Source organism: Martes martes (assembly GCF_963455335.1).
Source record: "Martes martes genome assembly, chromosome: 6".
Taxonomy (NCBI): domain Eukaryota; kingdom Metazoa; phylum Chordata; class Mammalia; order Carnivora; family Mustelidae; genus Martes; species Martes martes.
The window spans coordinates 14,365,938-14,383,140 of NC_137893.1; the positions used below are offsets into that span (position 1 = coordinate 14,365,938).

General features: G+C 39.1%; 1 protein-coding gene across 1 annotated transcript in view; it reads left to right on the top strand.

The window, feature by feature from the left end:
• The window catches only part of SYNE1 (spectrin repeat containing nuclear envelope protein 1), a gene marked incomplete at its 5' end in the record, with an annotated part of 469,383 nt that overhangs the window by 197,671 nt on the left and 254,509 nt on the right, over positions 1–17,203 (top strand). Inside the window, 8 exons of the mRNA XM_080806008.1 lie at positions 364–530; positions 2,734–2,887; positions 5,217–5,845; positions 8,425–8,604; positions 10,201–10,351; positions 10,604–10,762; positions 12,403–12,585; positions 15,265–15,366. Of these exons, the coding sequence (XP_080662134.1) occupies positions 364–530; positions 2,734–2,887; positions 5,217–5,845; positions 8,425–8,604; positions 10,201–10,351; positions 10,604–10,762; positions 12,403–12,585; positions 15,265–15,366 (1,725 nt within the window). The remainder of the gene's footprint in view (positions 1–363; positions 531–2,733; positions 2,888–5,216; positions 5,846–8,424; positions 8,605–10,200; positions 10,352–10,603; positions 10,763–12,402; positions 12,586–15,264; positions 15,367–17,203) is intronic.

Here is a 17,203-nt window from a genome sequence, read left to right on the forward strand (position 1 = left end):
GAATTGCATCTCTATTATTGTTAGATATGCACTGTTTCTCTTTAGCAATAGCTTTTCTTTGATTCTCTTTACCTACACAGTTTGTTCATCTTGAAAGAAATTCTATAGCTTCCAAAGTTGCCTACATTAATAGAACTCAGATTCTGGAACACTAATTCAAGTTTCAGTAGTATTTTAAATGTTTCATTCAAGGTTAAGCAGAGCCATTCTAAATCAAGTAATAAAAACTCTCTTTTAAGCCTGGTCCCAATGACCTCTGTGTTGCAAGAATGCAAAGTCTTTGGACAGCAACACCTGTGTCACATGGTCCTTCCTAGTCAATCATGCTGGGATGAGATCTGGAATGTATTCTGTTTTTCTTAGGCACTGCAAAATGAAGTTGTATCCCGGGCCTCGATCTATAGCAGCCTTTTGCAACTGAAGGAATCACTATTCTCAGTGGCCTCCAAAGATGATGTGAAAATGATGAAAGTACACTTGGAGCAGTTGGATGAGAGATGGAGAGATTTGCCACAGATAATTAACAAAAGGTTGGGTTTTAAAAAAAAAATTAAATTTTATATCGTTCATTTTTTTTAATGGTAAGCATATAAATTAAGAAAGCAGAGTTTTTTTGCTTTTACCTAACTGAGCTATTCAGAAAAGTATGGAGAGGAAAGAAATTACTTTGTTATTTGTGGCGGGTATTAAGGAGGGTACGTATTGCATGGAGCACTGGGTGTTGTATATAAACAATGAATCTTGGAACACTGCATCAAAACGATGCATCAAAAAGGATACATCAAAAATGATGTATTTTATGGTGACTAACATAACACAATAAAAGTAAATAAATAAATAAATAAATGTGCTCCAGCAAAAGAAACAAGCAACAGATCTAAAAGGCAACCCACTGAATGGGAGAAGATATTTGCAAATGACATATCCAATAAAGCGTCAGTATTCAATTAAAAAAAGGAGTTAGTATTCAAAATATATAAAGAACTTCTACCCAAAAAAACTTCTATCCATCACCCAAAAAACAAATAATCCAATTGAAAAATGGGCAAATGACATGAACAGACATTTCTCCAAAGAACACGGCTAACAGACATATGAAAATATGCTCAACACCACTCATCATCAGGGAAACGCAAATCAAAACCACAATGAGATGTCGTCTCACACCTCTCAGAACAGCTAAAATCAACGACACAGGGGAAAACAGGTGTTGGCCTGGATGCAGAGAAAGGGGAAGCCTCTTACACTGTTGGTGGGAACGCAAACTGGTGCAGACAATGTGGATAACAGTAAGCAGGTTCCTCAAGAAGTTAAGAATAGAATTATCATATGATCTAACAATTCCACTACTGGGTATTTACTCAAAGAATGAGAAAACGTTAATTTGAAAGGATATGTTGCCCCTATGTTCATTGCAGCATTATTTACAATAGCCAAGCTATGAGAGCAGCCCAAATGTCCATCAATAGATGAACGGATAAAGAAGAGGTGGGGTGTACACACACACACACACACACATATGCACACGGTGGAATATTACTCAGCCATAAAAAAAAAGAATGAACTCCTGTCATTGGGAACAACACGATTGAATCTAGAGAGTATCATGCTAAGCAAAATAAGTCAGAGAAAGACAAATACCACATGATTTCACTCATATGTGGAATTTAAGAAGCAAAACAAACGAGCAAAATAAAAAGAGACAAACTAAAAAACAGACTCCTAACCGAGGCGGGGTGAGTAGGGGGAGGGGTGAAATAGACGAAAAGGATTAAGATGCACTTACTGTGCTGAGCATCGGATAAGGTACAGAGTTGTTGAATTGCTGTACTGTACACCTGAAACTAACATAACACTGTATGTTAACCATACTGGAATTAAAATTTTTTTAAAAACCCTCAAGTGCTCAAAAATCAGCATTTCTGATGAACCTCAGTTGCCAGTTTTTGTCTCACCATTAGGGAAAATGATCAAACTAATTGAAAAATATTGAAGAGAGTAGGGTTGCTCATGTTCATATTATTTTGGCCCAAAATGTTTGTATACTGGAGAAAAATGGTAATTAAAATTTTGCCTCCCACAGTATTCTCCACTGAGGCAGTGGCGGTGTGGAACAGGGCTGTGTCATATGAGGTCAGAGCAGTGGATTATGTGGGGTCCCTCACTGGCCACAAATAAGGACTTTTGGAGTTTGCCTTCCCGTGTGCAACAAGTTGCCTCCGTGTTAGGCTTGGCAGACAATGTTCTGAGTACATTAAAGCCATTCTTGGCTGTTACCTAGAGAGTGAACTGTGGAGACACAATGGTCTCCACTAGTCTCTAGTAGTCCACTAGAGAGGGGACTATGGAGACAATGGCAGGAAGGAGGCCACTGAGGAGGCCAGGCAAGAGATGAAGCAACTTAAACCCAGGCTTGTGGAAATGGGGAGGAGAGCACAGACTCTACTGTGTGTGTGTTGGGGGCTGGTATATACAGATTAGACGTGGTGGTAAAGAACCAGGGGCATGAAGGACGGCTCAGAGGACCACCTTGGGGACGGTGGTAATGCTAAGTGAGATGTGGGAAACTGAGAATAAAGGGTTTGAGAAGTAGAAGACATCAAAAATCTCGGTGTGCCCATGCATGACAACATGTTTTTGCCTTCAGTTAAGGTTATTGCAACAACGAACGTATCATGAACTTTTTCTGTTAACTTGTGGGACATTCTCACTTTAACATCTTTCTCTCCGTAGGATTACTTTTCTTCAGTCCGCAGTTTCTGAGCACCAGCAATTTGATGAACTGCTGCTTTCCTTTTCTGTCTGGATTAAGCTGTTTCTCAGTGAATTACAAACTACTTCAGAGATAAGCATAACGGACCATCAAGCAGCATTTACTCGGCACAAGGTAAAGGGCATACTTTAAGATCAAAAGAAGAATTTATTCATAAAAGAGCTCTTGAATTCTAAAGAAAAGCATTTTTTTAACCCAACCATTCTGCACTAGTTTAACCTTGCATTCGTATGCAGATGTTTTAATAATGGGACATATGGGTCCTAGCAGTGTGTTACACAGATCAATTAAGCCGATAAAACCATTTCACATGAACTAGACAACCACGTTAAGACACTATTTTTTCAAAATGGAGTAAGTGATTTCTAGGGTAAAGTGATGAGACTGTTTGTTTTTAAGCTTCTTGGTTCGTTTTGTTCCAATGCTGAAAACTAATAGGGAATTCCAATGCTTTAATGATGCAATTTTACTAAATTACTGTTTAGCTCAGAAGTTATTTAAAATTCATGATTTATCTTCCTTATTTGTAGATCATGCATAGTATCTATCCTGGCATTAAAAAAATAACATTTAAATCAAGTGTTGGGATAGTTGGAGATAAGCTACATAATAAACTTAAGACAATATTTAATGATAAAACATTTAATATTTATAGAGTGCTCACTCTGCCCTGGGTTTGCTGATTGGTTTTACCAAAAGGAATAGTACTTTCTCGTATCTTTATGATCTCAAGTAGTTTGTGTCTTGTCATGGGACACACTTTCATTAAATGGCAGCGTAAGCATGATGAGGTGGGGGAGCTCATGGGGGGTGTCATCACAGGGTCACTCTCATTCACTTTTGGTCCTTTCTGCACGACTGCAAGGGTTCTTCCCGGCTTGCTCTCATCTTAGCTTATCAGTACTCGCTGAATGTCTACAAAACAAGCTCATAAATGAGGTCAACCAGAGTTTTCTTAGGGTAAATCGGTCAAGCATTTGTTAACTCAGTGTGTTGGTTTCAAAAGGATGACTCCCCGGTCCTTTATAAACTTATTCTTGGGTTGTAACTGTACAGAAGCTTTTAAAAAGATTTGTGTCTCAAAAGGGCAGAGAATGAATTGTAAATTTTCTGAAGTAAATGCTCAAAGCTTCTTTCTAAAGTTTAATGGTCAAACTAAGGGGCATATTAAGGCCCTTGTGTTCAAGATTAAGTGGGGTGATAATTTCTCTTTAATGGGAAGCATGCTGAGATTGTTAGCAATGCTCTAAGAGATTTCGAACATGATTTATTGTGAGCAAGTCAAATTGCCCACACAACAGTCTCGATGAGTTCATTTTTGTTTCTTTACAGGAAGCAGCTAAAACCTGTTTTCATCTGCCTCACCCACTGCCTCTGAAGAGAGGCTGATGCCCATTTATTCCTAGGCTCCTTCCCTACAAGCTGTTAAAATTAACATTATTGCATATATATTTAAAATCTTCCAAACTTCAGTATCTTTTATATAGATAGATAATATAATATATAGTATTGTTGTAATATATGTATATATATTTATATATATACATTATTGTTAAAAAACAAAAATTTACTGAGTAAATTTGAAGATTTAATTGGCTTTATTAAGTGATTTGTGAATCAGGCAGTATCTTATCTAGCAAATAGAAAGGAGCTCAGGGGGTTGTACAAAATGGAAAGTTTTCATTAAAGGAGAGTGGGGCAAGGAAGTTATTAGCAAAAGAAAAGAAAGGATCATTTTAGGCAAGGCCACTTTCCCTTGGGGGTAAGAATAGGGGGTAAGAATAGGGGGTCTTATCTTGGGGGTGGGGAGAGGAGAGGGCCCCTGTGACAGATTACCTTATCAGTACTGACCAGAAAATTCCTGACTGACAAGCTAACGCTGTATTTCTGGATGATTCTGAAACCGCATTTGGGTTAGGTATGAAGGACCAGTTTGGTGACATGACCTACCATAAGTGACTCCATTTGGGGCCTGTGATTTGCTTTTTGATGAGATATATAGATAGATGGATAGAGATAGAGATAATATTTTGTTGATATATATATAATACTATTATATATAATATAGTATTTAGGTATGATATTACTTATACTAGAATAATAAACTTTAACTATGTATATATATATATTTTAAATCTTCCAAATTATACATATATATGTATGTATTTATATAAGATTTCCTTCTACAATTTCTATTCATGAAGACATTCTCTTCCATGCAATGAATTAGCTCCAAATCAGAGTTATGTTTTATGTGAAATATATAGATGAGAAAACAGGAAACCTTAAGACCGTTTCTTAAAAAAGATTCACCACCGATGACCTTTAAAGCCTACAGCATCCATTGCACTGAAAATGGATCTCGACATGACAGATTGTGAGTGTGTCTGTGTCCTTAGCCACGGTGTATCCGAGGACTCAGTGACCCGCTCTTCCCTTCCAGGACCACACAGCAGAAGTCGAGAGCAAAAAGGGAGAACTGCACAGTCTACGGGATCACCTTGTCAAGCTGGGTGCTCTGGGTCGAGCCGAGAACCTCCCCCTCCTCCAGGGCAAGGCAGAGGACTGCTTCCAGCTGTTCGAGGAGGCCAGCCAGGTCGTAGAGAGGCGGCAGCTTGCCCTGTCCCAGTTGGCGGAATTCCTGCAGAGCCACGCCTCGCTGTCGGGGGTTCTCCACCGGCTGAGACACACGGTGGATGCAACCGACAGTATGAATAGGAAACAGACTGATTTATTAGAAAAGGACTTAAATCACGCGATTCAAGACGCTAAAACGTTGGAATCCGCAGCCATCAGCCTTGACAGCGTTCTGGCCAAAGCTCAGTACCATCTGAAAAGCGGAAATTCTGAGCAAAGGACTTCCTGCCGGACGACGGCTGATCACCTCTGTTCTGAATTAGAGCAAATCCAGAACCTTCTGGGAATGAAGCAGAGCGAGGCAGATGCCCTGGCAGCACTGAAAAAAGCGTTCGAAGATCAGAAAGAGGAGTTGCTGAGAAGCATCGAGGACATTGAAGAGAGGACAGACAAAGAGAGACTGAAGGAGCTTACCCGCCAGGCTCTTCAGCAGAGGTAAAAGGAGACGACTGGAACCCGTTGTTCCGTCGACTTTTTATTTGTTCTAGAGTTAACGGCAATGCTTTTATGGTGTCATGTTTAGCAACTTCTTTTAATATTTTGAGGATAAAATTAAGGACTAACTAGACACTTAAGAAGTACTAATATGGGGCGCCTGGGTGGCTCAGTGGGTTAAGTGTCTGCCTTCAGCTCAGGTCATGATCCCAGGGTCCTGGGATCGAGCCCTGCATCGGGCTCTCTGCTCAGCGGGGAGCCTGCTTCCTCCTCTCTCTCTCTCTCTGCCTACTTGTGATGTCTGTCTGTCAAATAAATAAATAAAATCTTAAAAAAAAAAAGAAGTACTAATATTCCTTTGGTTTCCTGAAGGATTTTCCCAAGGGCTTTATCTATATAAGCCATGCTGAGATCTTATCTATAACAGACAATAGAGAGCATATTATCTATGTTTAAGCAATGTTTCGCTGTTAGGAGAAGGGCCTCGTCGTCTGTAGTACGAATGAAGGCAGAGGCGAGAGGGGGTGATCCAAGTAGCTTCATAGTCCTGTTGGTGAAAATAGGAGGGAACTAATTCCTTCCTGGTGGCTGCCAGACCCTCAGAAAGACCGAGTAGTCTCCTCAGATGAGAGTGAATGACAGGATATTGGCAGAGAGAAAATGGCATAAAATGGTTCTTTTGCAGACAGGAAATGGAAATGATATCCCTGGAGTTTGATAAGGTGATAAAGCTGCCATTTGAGATTCCCATTCCTTCACTTGAAGTGGAGTCAGTCAGCTGGCCAGAGTTGTTTTCAGCAGCTGCCTTTAGCTGTTTGCTCAGAGGTGTGGAAAAGGCAGACGAGTGGGTTTAAGCAAAGTTGGGGTTTTGTCAGTGCGTTTATAGAGAACCTAAGAGGTCATGGGTATTTTCCTGCAGTACATTTGGAAGTGATTTTTTTTCCTCTAATACTATAGCCTTCTTCCCAATCTTGTTTTTCCTCCTTAATAGAACTTCCTCCCCATTTGTGTTCTCAGGGATGTTTGTCTTCCATTTTTTCAGGGGGCAAAGAAGCAGCTGAAATGCTGTCATACCAAAGTGTCCACAATTGAGAAGGATTTTTTTGACATGCAAGACCATTGCCATTTGCCTCCTTTCAATTGGAATCAAGAACTTAGCAAAGGCTTACAGTCAGATCATAATGGCTCTTGAGGTTTCGTGCCTTGTGAGCACTCGGCCGACTAGCTTAACAGTAAACTAACAAAAAGGAGTAAGATTTGAGGAGGAAAGATGGCCTCCAGAGTAAAGACAAAAGGCGGAGCCAAACACGGCAAAGGAGCAAACGGCTTTGCTGGCCCGCATCAGCCAAGCAGGCAGGAGACCCTAGAATTGCTGGAGAAGGCTCAGGTTGGGCTCAAGAGCCACATCCACACACCTAACACTGATCTCACCAAAGCCACGCAGAGGTGATGGAAAATGTTGCATTCAGTTGATGGATTTATTAAAGCCCCCCATACTTATGCTTCACTGTGTGCCTTTGGACAAATCACCTTTCTTCTTATAAGGTGCAGATAATGCTAATGTATGCTCCTAACCACTTTGTTTTGGAATTAAATGAAATCATGCATGGGTAATCACTTTATAAACCCTACAGCACTGTATACCCAAAGGCAAGAATGCATGAGTCCATGGCAGCCTCTATGGGACCACTTTTTATGAGTACTCAAATATTAGTATATTAGGGACAAAAAAAATAGTCATTTTTATTTTTTTTTAATTTTAAAGATTTTATTTATTTATTTATTTATTTGTCAGAGAGAGAGAGAGAGAGAGAGAGAGCGAGCAAGCACACAAGCAGGCATAGTGGCAGGCAGAAGCAGAAAGAGAAGCAGACTCTCTCCGGAGCAAGGAACCCAATGCGGGACTTGATTCCAGGACCCTGGGATCATGACCTGAGCCGAAGGCAGCTGCTTAACCAACAGAGCCACCCAGGCGTTCCAATTATTTTTATTTTAAATGAAAGAGCTATACCTTTAAATATTATTATTTTACATGAATTGAACTTTGGGACACTAAAGACCTTTTAATAAATACTTACCTGCTTTGCCTACAAGCTCAGCCCTAGTCTTAAAAGTCTTATAACTGGGGCGCCTGGGTGGCTCAGTGGGTTAAAGCCTCTGCCTTCGGCTTAGGTCATGATCCCAGAGTCCTGGGATCGAGCCCCACATCGGGCTCTCTGCTTGGTGGGGAGCCTGCTTCCTCCTCTCTCTCTGCCTGCCTCTCTGCCTACTTGTGTCTGTCAAATAAATAAATAAAATCTTAAAAAAAAAAAAGTCTTATAACCTGAAATCAAAATAGAAAAAGAATACAAACTTAATGGAAAGTTGAAGATGAATGGTTAAAATGACTTTAAATTTTCCCAAGGGATAGTCTGTAGTTCTGAAAAGTTAATTTTTAAAGTGTCTTTCACAGTTGCTATACATTAATTCAATTGTTGTGTTGAAAGCTTTTCTAGATACCTATAGGCATGCTTTATGGAGAAGAAATATTAGTTCTTACCTTTGGTAAATTAATAATAAAATAACGTTTTAATTCACAGATTGAGAGTCTTTAATCAGTTAGAAGATGAATTGAATTCTCATGAGCATGAACTATGTTGGCTGAAAGACAAAGCTAAACAAATTGCCCAGAAAGATGTAGCCTTTGCATCTGAAGTCGATAGGGAGGTAAACCGCTTAGAGGTTACCTGGGATGATACCAAAAAACTAATTCATGAAAAGTAAGTAAAAAAAAAAAATCTCGATTTTTTTTTCAACTTTCTATCTTGTGGCACTGGGCTGTTGTCTGTAGATTTGCACTGGTGTGATCAAGATCTGAATACCTTTTGCCACTTTCTGTATCTGTGTCTCTTTAGTACCATTAGAGAGTTAGTCATGCAGAATTTTGTTGCAGAAGTTGTTGAGATGGCAATGACAGGTGAAATTCACCGTGTGAAAGCAGGAGCTGTCAACAGTTATATGGTGCTACCAATGAGACTTAAAACTTTTGAGTTTCTTTTTTTGTTTTGTTGTACTTATTTGTAATTAAGATATGATTTGCATATAGTAAAATTCATCCTGTTTAGTGTATGCCTTTAAACTGTATCAGTTTAATGCACATCTAGTTAATGAGTACACACACCTTGTGTGAGTAACTGTTACAACTATCAAATCTCATATAATCATTCCACCTCCTGAAAAAAATCATCTCATTGTAGTCAGCCCCTCCCCCACTCCCAGTCCCTGGCAAATAAAGCATCTATAAATATTCATGTTCAGTTTTCTGTGTATACATAAGTTTTTACTGCACTTGGGTAAACAACTTCTTTTACTCAACACAATAGACATTGTTATGTGTGTTAATAAGGTCCTTTTTTATAGTCAAATTGTATTCCATTTAATAGGCATACCACAGTTTATTCATTTACCAGCTGATAGATATTCAAGCTCTTTACAGTTTGGATGACTATAAAGAGAAGCATCTATAAACATTCATGTTCAATTTATCATGTGTACATAGTTTTTATGGCATACTGTAGATTATTAATGTAAGCTTCTAAAAATTTAACCATGTTGTAAAATTTTATCCCACGTTATTGAACATTCTCCTAAACCGTGATTTGTTAGAGATTATACAGTATTCAGTTATAAGAAGGTATCAGAGTTTATTCAATTATTAGCCTATTTTTTTTAACATTTGGGCTATTTCTATTTTTTTCTCCTATTACAAATATTGGTATAAAGAGTATAATTTTACATAAATCTTGTGCACATCTTTTTCTTTGGAAAAATTCTTATGTGTGGAATTGCTTGTGCCCACGGGCATTTTATGCTTATAAACAGAAACCATCTTCTTTGTTTGACAGTTTTCAGGGGATTCATATTCAATGAAAATTTGTGTCATTGAAATGGGAAAAAAAATCCTCATATGTATTTTACTTATTGAGCAGTGGTTTTTTGTTTGTTGGTTTGGTTTGTTTGTTTTGCTTCCCCTTAATATACACCATTATGATGTAATTAAATAGTGAAAAAATTGAAAAGCAAAAATTTGTTGGCATCTACATAAGTTTTAGTTGTCAAGAACATATATTTTTTTCTTGTCACTGAGGTCACAGATTTTGTTTTAATGGCTGTGTGCATCTTTTTCTCTTGGAGAGCAATTTGGACGTTAGAGTTAAGTTGACTTGACTGCACTCTTCATCTCAGTAGGTAGAAATATGGCTTCCTCTTAATCCATCTAAGAATAAATTTACATAGTTACATATCAGGTCCAGTCATAGGGAACACTTACCTTTCATACATGATAATAAATGATACCTTTTCTTTAATTACTATAGCCAGGGTCAGTGCTGTGGACTTATTGACTTAATGAGGGAATATCAGAACTTGAAGTCGGCTGTATCTAAAGTCCTAGAAAATGCCAGCAATGTGATTGCAACCAGAAATACTATAAAAGATCAGGAGGATCTTAGATGGGCTTTATCCAAGGTAATAATTCAAAATGTATTTATTTTAGTAGACTATTTAGTAGACCTGATTTTCACATATAATGATTTTTTTTTTTTTTAGGAATACTGATATCCTAGGATTCTAGCAATCCAAAAAAAATGTATAGTTCATTAATATCACTGGTTTCTGCATAAGGTCAACCATGAATTAAATTTCTTAGAGGCAAATGGTTTTGAATGACTGACTTATCACTGATTATTTTATTAATTAAGGAAACATTTATGTCCACAGCATGAAACCGTCAAGAATGAAATGTGTAATAAACAGAAAGAATTGGATAATTTTACCAGCAAAGGAAAACAGTTGTTATCTGAGCTGAAAAAAATTCACAGTAGTGATTTCATCTTGGTGAAAACAGACATGGAGAGCACTGTGGACAGATGGCTGGATGTAAGATAATCACCTGAATTGTATGAACAGTTTAAATATTCACATTTGCCAGTCACTATTTTTGGGTAAAGGATTATTTAAGGATGTGAATTCCATTTTTAGCTTTTTGAAATGTTTTTTTAAAGATTTTATTTATTTGAGAGAGAGAACCAGCACAAGCAGGGGGAGAGGGAGAAGCAGACTCCCTGCTGAGCAGGGAGCCTGACTGCAGGGGCTTGATCCCAGGACTCTGGGATCATGACCTGAGCCGAAGGCAGACACTTAACTGAAGGAAGACGCTTAACCGACTGAGCCACCAAGGTGCCCCTCATTTTTAACTTTTAATGCTAATGTGCGAAATTATATTTTGAAGAAAAACAGTATTCACGTAAAGTTTAGAATTAATAAAAAAAAAAAAAGTTGTTTGCTTTATTTTCTTAAAATTTTGTGGCAGATTTTCCAGGGCGCCTGGGTGGCTCAGTCAGTTAAGCATCAGACTCTTGATTTCTGCTCAGGTCATGATCTCAGAGTCCTGTGATCAAGGCTGGGTTGGGCTCTGCGCTGGACATGGTAGAGCCTGGTTAAGACTCTCTCTTCCCCACGCCTTCCTCCCCTACCTCTTAAAACAAAACAAAGCAAAACAAAACAAAAACTTAGTGGCAGATTTTCTAGAATTTCACTTGGTAGCTTCAATTACAACAAATTTATAACTCTAAATATTTTTTCTCAAAACTCTAGGATTATGGATAAAAATTGAAGAATAATTTATAAGTATCCCACAGAATATGAAACTATAATGTGTAATAATTTGGGGCTATAAGACTATAGCTTTGCATTGAAAAACTTGAGACTTGTAGTTTACATCCTTGGGTTTTAGTTCTTGCTCTGTCATTTTCCAGCTATGGGACAGAAGAACAAGTCACTTGATCTCTCTGGAGCTCCACGTCTCAAGCCATACATATTTTATGTAGCATCCAGCTCAAAAATCCAGTGATTCTGTTGCCCTCCTGTTAACCTGCACTGTATTACTGGAGGTTACGTTACATAAGCTGAATTACTAAAGTTAAACATCGATAATTATGTACTGTAATCAGATAATTTGGGGACTGCAGAAAACCTTACCTGCTTCCACTTTTAAAAGAACATTCTTATTACAGGAAGAAGACTATTAAATACTCATGCTTTACTTTAAACCTACAAAGTTGGTTAATATCCTATGTATTTATTCTATAAATATGTTCACGTCTAATTAATGTCCATTTTTATGTCTCAGCCTTACAAATAAAAGTACTTATTGTGTTACTTTTAAAAATAAGCCCAATACTGCCCTTGGTGGGTGTCTATCCTATACAACTCAACCTAAGAGTATGTTAGAGTTGAAACCAATAGACCTGCTCTTAATTTCCCAATTTACAAATGAAAATCAAATGTCTTAGAAATTTGGTCAATTCTCCCAATGACAGAAACAATTTAGTAATGGTTAGCATTTGTTTGAGTCACATGCACTAATTCCCTTACAATAATTTTTGCAAAACTTTGTTTTTCAGTGAGAATATAATTTTTTGATTAAGGCAGCATCAACATTGTCAGTACTTTGGTGGGGAAAGAAGCACCTTAAAGCCTCAGATGAATGATGGTGTGGCTTCTGTTTTCCATCCCAGATGTCAGAGAAAATTGAGGAGAACATGGACAGGCTGAGGGTAAGCCTGACCATTTGGGCCGATGTACTTTCAAGTAAAGAGGAAATCGATGGATGGTCCAATAGTTCCGTTCCACAGTTGGCCGAAAGCATCAACCACCTGAATAACAGCGTCAGAGCAGAAGAAGTCCTTAAGGAATTTGAGGTAAACTGACTACATCTACTTTTGTGAGCTGGTGAGCCCATTAACCAGAATATGAGAAAATTGTGTCCTTTTTGTTAAAGTTCTTTCTTCAGGGACACATATGAATGCTACCGACGTCTTAGCTATCTTTGGCTATTTACTTGAGAGTTGAATAGGCAATGGTTAAGATTTATTCCCCCCATTTTCATCACTTCTTAGTTGGGGCTCTGTACTTAAAATATTAGTAGAAAAGTCAAAGCCCATAAGATCTGTATTCTTCCCACTTTCCATTCAGCGAAGACTATTATGCCTTCCTACTGTAAAACCAAGTTGAAGGTGTTTGTCATTTAGTAATATTTAGAGGAGTTTTGTTTTGTTTTGTTTTTTCATTCAAACAAGATGTTTACTGAGTACTTACCATGTGCCGAACACTTAACCGTAGGTGCTAGGTTCTTCCACTTCCTCTTCGGAAATGGGAGAAAACTGGAGACCAGAGTGTGACAGGTTTCCCCAGAAACTGGCCTTTTAAAGTTCTAGTCATCAGTTTATTTTAAACTTTTTATTTCCGTTTCTTGCATTCATTTATTTATTCACTCATCAGATTCTTAATAAGCACCTAAAGTACGTCAGGCACTGTGGTAGACCCTGAGAATAAACAGTAAAACAGATAAAGTCCCTGTACTTGTGGCATTTACTTTATTTACATTTACAGTATGTATGTAAAATGTGCAGCCGTAGTTGGGCTGGGATGAAAAATGAAGTGGATAAGAGGAAACGGTGACAAGAGATAACTTGTTTCATAAAGCATATAATCACTGCTCTCCACGAGGGCACAGATTAGTCACCATTGCATGCCTGGGTGCTCAGGACTGTGCCCAGCACTCAAATGGAACAAGACAGATATGTGACGACTGCAGTCTGAAAAAATGTAGGGGAATCAATTCTATGCCTACATTATCTATCTTTGATCCAAAAAACTTTCTAGAGATTTTTAAATCAAACACCTATTTCTTTTTTTTTTTTTTAAAGATTTTATTTATTTATATATTTGACAAAGAGAGAGACCACAAGTAGGCAGAGAGTCAGGCAGAGATAGAGGGGGAAGCAGACTCCCTGCTGAGCAGAGAGCCCGATGCGGGGCTCGATCCCAGGACCCTGAGATCATGACCTGAGCCGAAGGCAGCAGCTTAATCCACTGAGCCACCCAGGCGCCCCCAAACACCTATTTCTAAGGGCAAACAGAAGTTGAGGAAATTAGCCAGACTGAAAATGCAATCAGGAGAGGGATACTACAGTCTCTTAAGTTCTCTTTGATGTTAAATTAACCTTATAGCTCAAATAGGGCTCGTACGAGCTCTCAAAAGTAAATTACTCAATTTTAATGACATTTGCAAGCCAGTGTTAAACATAGCCATTATTGAAAATTAACTCGCAATTAAATGATATTAAAAATCAAGCTAATAAATACTTAAAACTTACCACTTTTAATTTCTACTCTACATACAGCTATTATCTAGGCTCTTGAGTTGTAAGTATCCACTCTGTCTGCACGGTGGGGATGCAAAGGCCCTGCTGCACAGCAGTGCTTCCCACCCTGTGGGCTGTGATATCATGTGTAGCTCAGAATGCTGGTCAATGCTGCAAGGCAGGGTCTTTTTTTTTTTTTTTTTTTTTTTGGAGAGCTGGTTGTTTAATCGGCACGCACTACCCACCTACTGCTGATCTTTGGGATCCAGAAAGCCAGGGGGCATCAACCCCACATTCACATCCAGGTTCAGTCACTCATGTGGAGGTGGGTTTCTTTATGGTACCAACCACCTGTGTGGTGCAGCAACCAATAACAGGAGCGGACCAGATTCGGCCCAGGGCCTGACGGTGCATTGCTGCTGCAACTCAAAAATAAAGTGTGTACATGTGTAGGTGTGATGCTTCAGTTGTTCAGCCCGCTCCTGGAGGAAGCCAGGGGGCCAGGCATTTAGTTCATCACGTCTCACTGGGTAAGTAAATCACTTTCTGGAATGAAACAAACAGGAGGTTTGTTAGTGTCCACCAAGAACCAAAATGCCGTATTTAAGTTGAGAGGGATACTTTATCAAGTGGTGCTTTGTGGCCCCAAATAAATAATGAAGTTTACAAGCATCTAATTTGTTCAGTAATGATTCTTTGTTCTACTTTTCTTTGTTTTGTGTTAGTGTTGGTGAAATCAATCAATAGCCAAAAAAAAAAATTAAAGGTTTTTATTTACAATAAAAATATTTTAAATTTTTATTTGAAACATTTCTGATGTATTACATATAATCTACAGTAATGAGGCATTCCTAATGTGTATTTGCTTTGAAATGATTCCTCAGAAGTGTAATGCTGCCATGGTAGCCAGTGATATTAATGCTAATGAATAAATGATGGTTACTGAAAATCCCCACTGACTCAAGACTTTTTTAGTTAGTGTTTAATTTTTTCCAGGAGCTTAATAAAGGAGGGTGGGAAGAAAGTTCCGCATACTCCCTCATATTTGAAGTGAAAGTTAATGATGACATTTTTCCACATGCATAAATAATGAGTCCTCAGAAAATCAGAGTTTTTTTTTTTTTTAAACCCTGGCTTGAAGTTGGGTTAACTCTTGGAATTATTAAGTGCCAAATGCAATATGTCAATGTTTGCACAAGTTGTGCTTTTTCTCTTTGTCTTTTATTTTGGCAGTCTGAAGTTAAAAACAAAGCCTTGAGACTGGAAGAACTTCACTGCAAAGTTAATGATCTTAAAGAATTAACTAAAAATCCAGAAACACCACCAGATCTTCAGGTAAGTACTCAGTCAGGTTTGTAATAAGTACTACATACTAGACTCCATCTCAAATATAATCTCTAATATAATTGATATATAATAACAACAAATAAATAAATGTTATATATTATATATAATACCTATGTATATATTCTCATTATTATTATCATAATTTTAAGCAAACATGTGGATCTTACCATATAAGGGGTTGAAACATTAACATCTTTAGAACTCCTTGTGCTAGTATTAACAGCATATTTCTAAGACAAGTATTATAATAAGGTCAGTTCCCCTTTTCCTTACTAAATTTTGGAAGTAGTGTCATCCAGCTTGCCTCACAGACCGTTTTCTGTGTGTACCAGAACAGAAGCCACACTTATGAATACTGATATTTTTCTAATTCATTTAGTCGGTGATTGGATTTGGCGAGATCACATTGCAAACCTCATTCGAGGACTCGCGGGTGGCACAGACCCACGGGGGACACGGGACAGGCAGGCTAGACCCGCTCTGACCAGCAAGCCTGGACTACAGTGGGGGAGCTCTGGGAGTGGCCAGTGTGGGGGGGTGCTTTGGGCAGCCAGCACCTCACGCTCCAGGCTACATGTCCGCTGCCTTACTCTACCCCATGCATTTCTTGCTGCCCTCGTGGATTTTCTCTACCTTTTCCTTCTTCCTGTTGGGCCTTTGTCCTTTACTCACTGCTTCTTGCTAACCGCTATATCTTGCACGGTTATACACTCTCTCTGACCTGAGACTGTGCATCTGTCACTTAGTACCGTCGGTGCATGATACACACATACCGGAATGTTAGAATTTCACCCGAAGCAAGAAGCAGCAAAGGCTGCTAGTCATACAGGAAAGGAAAAAGGAGTGCTTGTGCCTGTCGCCTGTGTCACGGATGTGAATGGGCAACAGGTGGCCTCTCGCAGAGTGAAGATGGCAGCAGGGTTTGGGAAAAGAGCTACTGTTGTCTGTATCTCTCACACCCCCCTGCCCCCCACGCGTACTCAATGAAGAGGTGTTGGGGCCCCTGTTCCTTACCTCAAAATCAGGAGAAGAGTTTCAGTGGTACCATCTGGAGAGAATGACGAGCCTCTGCAGCTGGTGCGCCCGGAGTCTCCTCTCTGACTCCTCTGAGAGACTTTATGGGTGAAAGACGGGCTGACCAACGGTGGATGCTTTTGCCAAAAGGAGAATTGATTGTTTTGAGGGGCGTGCATCTTAGAATCATCTGGTGTGAATGCCAGAGTGTGCCCCTGGCCCAGAAGCGAATTATCAGAGGAAAGACAAGGAGAAGACATCGGTGTGGGTATCTCAGGTTCTCTAGGAAGGCTTTCTGAGGGGGGGACGGGCCTCAGCAGCGAGAAGCAGAGCTGCCCACAGGCTGTGGAAGGAGAAACAGGAGTGCACTGCTTGCATGGTGGCAACGTCAGTGGGAGGTCCCCCGCGGCGAGGGGAGTCTCAGCAAACCCCGCAGTCTAAGGCCTGTGACAGGAGAGAATGCGAGATGTCACCCGGCGCAGGAGCACAGATGCCAGCTCATAATAGTCATCAAAAATTTCAGAGCCCCTCACCCACCTCCTGCTTGTCCAGGCTTTTACGGGTCAGAAGCTCTAGGACGTGTGGAAATAGAAATAAAGTAAAGAAAGTCAAAGAGGCACATGGCTCTTTTCTTCATACGGGCTTCTTTTTTGTAGCAGATCTGAGCTGGGGATAAGAAAAAAGCCTTAACTTAAAGTTCAGAGTTTTGATTATTAAATGGGCCTAGATGTTTTGATTGTGGAATTGAAACCATTTTGCAATTTATCATGATTTTATAAGTCCTTTTGTTATCTGCAGGGCCAGAGAAGTC